This window comes from Chelonia mydas, chromosome 24 (genome assembly GCF_015237465.2).
Source record: "Chelonia mydas isolate rCheMyd1 chromosome 24, rCheMyd1.pri.v2, whole genome shotgun sequence".
Lineage (NCBI taxonomy): Eukaryota > Metazoa > Chordata > Testudines > Cheloniidae > Chelonia > Chelonia mydas.
In genome coordinates, this window is record NC_051264.2 from 17371395 (window position 1) to 17379137 (window position 7743).

Genomic DNA, 7743 nt, shown 5'->3' on the forward strand with positions numbered 1-7743 from the left:
ATCCTAGGTGGGTGGGTCTCTGTTGATACGGGAGGGCTCACTCGCTTTCCCCCCACCCTCTCGGTGGGGTGGTTTACTGTAGCACCAATGTAACCCGGATCCATACCAGTGTGTGTCTTTCCCCCCTCTAGTGGCTGGATCCTGGGAAGTGGTTTAGGGAGCTGCTATGCCGCACAGCGAAAGATGTGTCTCCTTTAATTCCAGGGTTAAACACTCCTGCGTTTATTCCCCCCTCCTCCTCCTCCCAAGTCCAAGGTTCAGTCCTGGTGCCCGGTATCTTTCCAACAACTGCTCTGTTCAGGAAACAGAGCTGCCCTGGCATCCCCAGGCGTAGGGGGGAGGGGAAGCTGCTTTAATCCTTTAGGGTCTCCAGCCCTGGTTGGTGGGTCCTGCCACAAAAAATATATTTATGATTAAAAAAAAACGGGTTTTTCAGCTGAACATTTTTCAGTTTGATGACAAAAAAATTGGAGTATTCTAAGAAATACCCCCCCACCCGCCAAACAAACAAACCCCATTTTCCAAACGACTCTAGGGCCCGTAGGAGGGTGGGTGTGGCTTCTGATAGCCCCATGACCCCTGCTAGAATTAAACACAGGGGAAATCAGCCCGATCATCACAAACACACACATGTAATCCCAGACACACACCCACACACGCACAGACTCACGATCTCACACACAGACACATGATCCAAGACTCCCGGTTACACACACAATCCAGGACTCAGGATTATACGCACACATACTGTTATACCAATAAAATAAAAAACCAGCAGGATTTTATTAAAGGGGAAAAGGCAAAATGCCACATTTATTGTGAATACAGAAAGAATCCTAGTAAGCAGTTAGTTACAGCTCTAACATTCCATTCAATCTCATATTTATTCACACATTCACACACACACACACACACACACACACAGGTTCTGCAAGGTTGTTCTCATAGTTCCCAGCCTTAGAGTTGCTCATGCCAAGCCACTGGCCAGGTGGCCTGCACATGAGGAGGGAGCAGGGCCTTGTCAGATGCACATCTGATGCTCCTGAAAGTTGGTTTCCAGAATCAGACCCCAAAGTTCTCACTTTCCAGAGTCCATTTTTATAGGAATTTCTTCCTACGTCAGTCTATGGGAATGGCTTCATCATGCTATTGCTGAATCAGTTAGCAGATGGCACATTCCTGACGGCTCCGTTGCCAGGTGTTATCTTGTTCTTTGGGTCTCCCATCTTTGAGGCTGTTGGGTGGATTCCAGTCTGCCCTCCGGGGGTCCTCTGGTTATTTCCACTTGACGCCTTCTTCAGCCGACGGACACTGGATTCTTAGGCTGGCACCTCCCTGATCACTCAGTTATTATCCACACCAAGCATCCATCCACATACATCCTCTATCTCTATTTTAAACACAATTGTTAACAAAGCGAGATGAATACAACAAAAGAGTGGGGAGTCTCTGGGTGCTGCTTCTGTTGTTACAGAGCGTGGCTTTGAGTCTCTCTCTGTGTGAGAAGTTGTTGTTACAAAGAATTGCTTTGAGAACAGAAAGAAAAGGAGGACTTGTGGCACCTTAGAGACTAACAAATCTATTTGAACATAAGCTTTCGTGAACTTTCATGCATCCGATGAAGTGAGCTGTAGCTTCACGAAAGCTCATGCTCAAATAAATTGGTTAGTCTCTAAGGTGCCACAAGTCCTCCTTTTCTTTTTGCGAATACCCACTAACACGGCTGCTACTCTGAAACCTTTGAGAACAGACTCTGTCTTAGAATGTACTAACACAATTAGCAGCTTGCAAGTTTCACACAGAGAGGGAGAGAAACAATACCAAAAACCAAGAGACCTCTTAATTAGTAATACCCTGGAATTTAAACTATGGGGAATCAAACTCATTTGTGATTTTAATACAGAACTTCTTTAATATGATCCAACAACACCACGCACACACAAACAGAGTCCAAAACTTACACACGCACAGTCCAAGACTCATGGTCACACACAGACACACACAATATGAGACTCATGCTTGCATACTCCCGGAGTCCAACACTCACAGTTACACACAGAAAGACACACAGTATCTGAGATTCGTGATTACAGACAAACACACACACACACACGACCATTTTCTCCTGTCTGTTTTATTCCGTTAATCCCACGAAAGGGGAAGTGAATCCGAGCGGGGCGTGGGAGCCTTTGGCAGGGGGGCACCCGCCCACCCCCTGCCGTGTGGTTATGCAGGGCCGCGTGGCTGTGACACGGGCGTGGGGATCAGGAGAGGACCTTCACCAGCAGGACGGTAACAAGGGCTGGGAGGACGAGTCTGGCTGGTTCTGGAGCCATGCTGGCCACATGGGAGGCTGGTCTGCATTCGGCCCTGGTGAGATCCATACTGAACCCCCCGAAGGCCCCTTTGAACCGTTGTATATTGGTACAGGCGGACTCGGTGGCGCAGCCTTTCATGGTGGTGTGTATGGTTGTCCCACCTGTGGGGGACCAAACAGCGGGGTCAGTGTCTAGCGACCTATGGCCTCTTACGGCTCGGACCCTATACAAACACCCTCCCCCTCCTCCTCCGCGCCACTCCCTGCTGCCCATCTAGACCTGCCCCCAACAGTCTCCCCCTCTGCTTTGATATAGTCTCACTCTGTGGACACCTGGGCAAGTCATGTAGGGCACTGATCCCTAATGAACTTTGGAGCAGGCCTGTGTTAGTCCCACCATTCACCAGGCAATGGTGTAGCTCACTGGTGGTGTCAGAGCTGGGATCTCTAAGAAGCTCTCAGTCAAGAGGTCTGTACAGAACCTGGCATGTCGGGATTCCCAATTTCAGCCGGAGGGTGGGGGGAGGGGCATGCAGCACCTTGCACAGCGGGGATCCCTATCTCAGCCAAGGGGTCTGTGCAACATCTGGATCAAAAAGGTCCCGATCTCAGATGGGGCATCTATTGTACCTTTCCACAACCAGTAAGAAAGAAATCTCTCTGGGACCTCCAGGTCAAACCAGCTGGGGGATTTCTGCAGGAGTCCCAGGGACAGGGTGTTTGTGCCATCACTTTTCCTGTATTATTTTGATTTGTAGAACAGCAGGCTCTGGAGACACCACGGAGTTTGGGGCCCCATTGTGCAGGGTGCTGTGCATAGGACAGTATCCCGTCTCCGTCAGTGGCCAGCACTAGATTCTGCCGAGAAAGGATCAAAACCGCCCAACGTGTGGGATTATCTCCCGATCCTCTAGGTCTCATCCCGATTGCTAAGAGCTAGAGCTCATCTCACGACCTGAAAGAGGAGGGTCACTATCTCCGCCAACATTTTTACGATCCTTTATTCTGATCTCTCTGATTAGCCCACAATCTCTTTTCGAATCTTGCTCAACTCTTGACCACAACAATTTCTTGGGTGGGGAGTTCCATGTACTGACGGTTTATTGACTGGAAAATGTGTTTCCTTTCATCAGAATGAACTTGTCCCTTTTCAATTTCATTGAACATTCGCTTACGTCCTGTCCTGTGACAGCGGGCAGGCAGGAGTTCTCGATCTCCCCGCTCTAGTGGTCAGTGACATTTTTCAGCTGAAACTTTTTTTCCGTGAAAAATGCAAATGTGACCACTTGGGAACATTTTGCAAATTCAAAGTTGCCAAATTGTTTCAGCTGGAAAAAACCCCTGTTAAAAAACAAACTCTGGGGGAAAAAAATAGAAACTTTTCCCTCTTTTGGTTCAAAACAACTTTTCCTTCTGACATTTTTTTTAAATGAAACAACATTAACAACCCCTCAAAATCATAACCAGATGTTTCGTTTGACTTTCTCTGACTTTTCAGTTTGTTGAAAGTGCCAAAAAAAATGAATTTTCTATTCGACCCGAAACAACTATTTTCTTCCAATTTTTTGGTGTTGGCATAGAACTAAAGACCTATCTATCTATCTATCTCTCTCCTTTATTTGTTCAGATCTCTGCTTCTCTATCACAATCATAATTTCATATGTTCTATCATGTCACCTCTCTTATTCCCAAGGAAAAATAGCCCCAGTTGGTTCCCCTTCTCTCCGCAGGCTTTTCCAGACCTTCCTTGTCAGCTGTCTCCAAACCCTCATGAATTCTAAAATGAAACCCCAACAGGTGCGTAGGGGAAACAGAGGTACAGTGAGGAGAAATCATGGGGACAGTATCCAGGTGTGCTGAGACTCTGCCGAATACTTCCCATGGCAGGAGATTGCCCATGTGTGTGGCTCCCTCCTGGATGGGGAAATCTGAGCGGAGAAACAGTCGATTGGCAATTACCGCTTTTCATGGTGCCGCTGACGTGGATGCAGTGGGTCTGGGCTCCTGGGCAGTCGATGATCTCTTCACTGCAGTGATGGGAAAACACAGAGTAGCAGGCTGGGCAGTGGTGGCCGTTCAGGGTGGTGTTAGCCGGGGACGCTGGGAAGAAGCGGAGCAAACGCAGTCAGCTCGGGGGACGGGCCCCAGGACGGGTCGGGGCCGGGAGAGCAGCTGGGGGCTTCACAGCTCAGCCCCGGGGGCCCCTGCAGGGGGAGCTGTAGCTCCGGGGATGCCGGGGGCAGCAGGGGCGGGGGAGGGGTTTGCAGCAGGGAGCCCTGGACCCTGCCCCGGGTGGGGCCAGCTGGGTTCACACCTGGTGGGAGCCTAGAGCCCCACCCACTAAACTCCACCCAGCCAGGGGCTCAGTGTTAGTCCATGGGGCGCCCCAAAGGATTCTTTCATAATCTTTTTCCATCCTCCCACAGAGACCCCTGCAGGGGTCAGGAGGAGGAGAAGGGGACGTGAGGAAGGGGAAGAGCTGGAGGGAGAAGGAGCAGGGAGACGGAGACGGAGCTGGGTACCGGGAAAGGAGGCTGTATCACAGGCCTGCCCCGTACAGCAGGCGGTGCTCGTGCTCGTGGATATCCCGTTCCCCAAAGTCATTAAAACAGGATCGACGCCGCACTGGCTGGAGGACACACAGGTCTTGATAAAGGTCGGACTCTTCATCTTGCCTGCATGGGAGGAAGAGGAGATGAGGCTTCATTCGCTGGTGTCGCTGTCTCCGCCTCGCCATCGCAACTCTTCACATCTGTGATCATGATCAAGCTAAATTTTGGGAAACTGAGGCATGGAGTACAGGAGGAGTGACTCAGCCAAGGTCAGTATAGAACCAGGAGTGTTGATACCCACTGCTCCTTCCACCCCCTCAACCTAACCCTCTCCATCTCTCTCCCCTTCCAGATTTGGAAATAGAACCCAGGATTCCTGGCTCCCAGCCCCCGCTATTCTAACTCACCAGACCCCAGTCCCTTCCCAGAGCCAGGGATGGAACCCAGGAGTCCTGGCTCCCAGCCCCCTACTCTAGCCCACTAGACCATGCCCATCTCCTGGTACTGGGAAGAGAATGAAGGAGTGCTGACTCCGAATGAGACTGTGTTCGGAGCTGGGTCAAGGTCTCCTGCACGCACCTACTACAGTTTCTGTTTTAATGATCCCACAGGAATTCGTATCTTCACTGCAGACTTGGACTCTGCCCGTACAGCTGCCACGTGTGCTGAAGCAAACCTCGCACGAAACACAGGTCCCTGTGGAAGGAAAGGCAACACGATGCACCTGGGCACAGCCCTCACTCCACTCTCTCCATCCCCATTGACTCCAGTGCAGCTACGGGCCATTGACCCCAGCCGGGATCTGGCCCTGAATTTCTTGGGTTTGTGCCAGTGTCGTCCCTCCCTCCATTGCAAAACCGAGTGAGGTAGCTGAGAAAGGAGGAGAAATCTTTCCCTCTCCTCGAGCTCGGTGGGAGCTGGAGGTCCCCATCTCCCCAGAGAAGATGGGTGGGGAGAATTTCCCCCACGCGGGACAGGTGGTGAGCAGCCCCCCAGCCCAGGGGCAAGATCTCAGTGCTGGGGCATATTTCACCCCGGGAAGGAGAGCTGCTCCCCTCCAGAGCAGCTATTCCAGGGTGGGTCTTTTTCTGTCGGCACCGGGCAGGGCTCCAAGACCCCCGAGAGCCCGTTCTCACCTGTCTCCAGCAGGGCCGAGAGGAGGCAGAAGAGGAGAGGTGTCTTCATGGTGCCGGGGATGCAGCCGGACGGTGGTGAGAGCCGGGGGTCTCTGACGCAGCAAAGGCCGGAGCTTGGCAGTTATCAGCAGAGGCGGGGGCGATGTTGCAATTGGTGTCACCCCACCCAAAATGGGAAGCGGGGAGGATTTTGGCTGATGGCCTTGGACTGTCAACACGGAGGCCCCCAGGAAGGTAAGGGCTGGATGCTGTGTTCGTCACACGCCCGGGGGCTGCTCAGGCACTGCCCTGGGTTTGACTCAGGCCTGGGGCACTGGCGCCGTGGGCCAGGGTGGCGCCCGGCACCTGGGAGGCGGTGACGGTGGAGTGGGACGAGGGGGACCCTGGCAGTGGGGAGAGTGCGGGGGCACGCAGAGCCTAGGGGTGCCAGGTTTGCCCCGGCTGGCCCCTTCTCTGGGGTAGCTGTCCCCGGGAAATCTGCCAGGACGCTCTGTGCACGTGCCCAGGCGGCTGGTGACACGGACTGAGGATCATCCCGGGTGTCCTGGGTTTTTGTATCTCAGAGGTGGGAACCCTAGAACCCCTGGCACTGGGGGGAGGGGGGATGGGAGGGCACAGAGCCCCTGGCATTGGGGGGAGGGGAAACAGGGGAGCACAGAGCCCTTGGCTTTGGCGGGGGGGAGGGGAAATGGGGGGCACAGAGCCCCTGGCATTGGGGGGAGGGGGAGTGGGAGGGCACACAGCCCCTTGCATGGGGGAAGGGGGACTGGGGACATGACAGATCCCCCGGCATGGGAGGAAAGGGGGCCCTGCTCTATTAATTTAGACAGACTAAGCAGGGTGGAGGGGTTGGCCAAACCCTGTCACTGTCCAACATTAACCAGTGTGAAGCAGGGTGGGGGTTTGGCACACGAGATCCCCACAGACGGTGAGTGCGTGTTGCTTAGTCCGGTGGCCAGTCTCTCTCCCCAGGGTCCCTTCGGTTTGGGAACCCGAGAGGGAGCGGTGGGGCTAACAGCCTGGCCCCCCCGATGGTTTGCCCGCCGATTAACCCACGTGTCCGAGACGCCGGGCACAGGGCGTTGACTCCCAACACTCCTGCTAATACATCCCAGAATGACGTTCTGTTTTTTTGCAGCAGCGTTACTCTTGACTCATATTCAGCTTGTGGTCCACTGTGACCCCGAGATCCCTTTCCGCAGTACTCCTTCCTAGGCCGTCATTTCCCAAGTTACATGTGTGCAGCTGATTGTTCCCTCATAAGTGGAGGACTTTGCATTTGTCCTTCTTGAATTTCATCCTATTTACTTCAGACCATTTCTCCAGTTTGTCCAGATCATTTTGAATTTTAATCCTATCCTCCAAAGCACTTGCAACCCCTCCCAGCTTGGTATCATTCACAAACTTTATCAGTGTACTCTCTGTGCCATGATCGACATCATTGATGAAGACATTTAAAAGAACTGGACCCAGAACTGATCCCTGAGGAACCCCGCTCGTTATGCCCTTCCAGCCTGACTGTGAACCACTGATAACTACTCTCTGGGAATGGTTTTCCATCCAGTTATGCACCCATCTTATAATAGCTCCATCTAGGTTGTATTTCCCTAGTTTGTTTATGAGAAGGTCATGTGAGACTGTATGAAAAGCCTTACTAAAGTCAAGATAGACCACATCTACCACTTCCTCCCATCCACAAGGCTTGTTACCCTGTCAAAGAAAGCTATCAGGTTGGTTT

General features: G+C 52.5%; 1 protein-coding gene across 1 annotated transcript; it reads right to left on the minus strand.

Annotated features, from left to right (window-relative positions):
- Window positions 1-1825: 1825 nt before the first annotated feature.
- LOC102933620 (phospholipase A2 inhibitor gamma subunit B) lies at window positions 1826-6121 on the minus strand. Its single transcript, XM_037883292.2, has 5 exons — window positions 6006-6121; window positions 5449-5565; window positions 4840-4992; window positions 4277-4417; window positions 1826-2479 (listed from the first exon to the last, which is right to left on the minus strand). Exons 1-5 carry the CDS (start codon window positions 6052-6054, stop codon window positions 2265-2267), a joined length of 675 nt encoding a protein of 224 aa, XP_037739220.1. The 5' UTR covers window positions 6055-6121; the 3' UTR covers window positions 1826-2264.
- Window positions 6122-7743: the final 1622 nt, after the last annotated feature.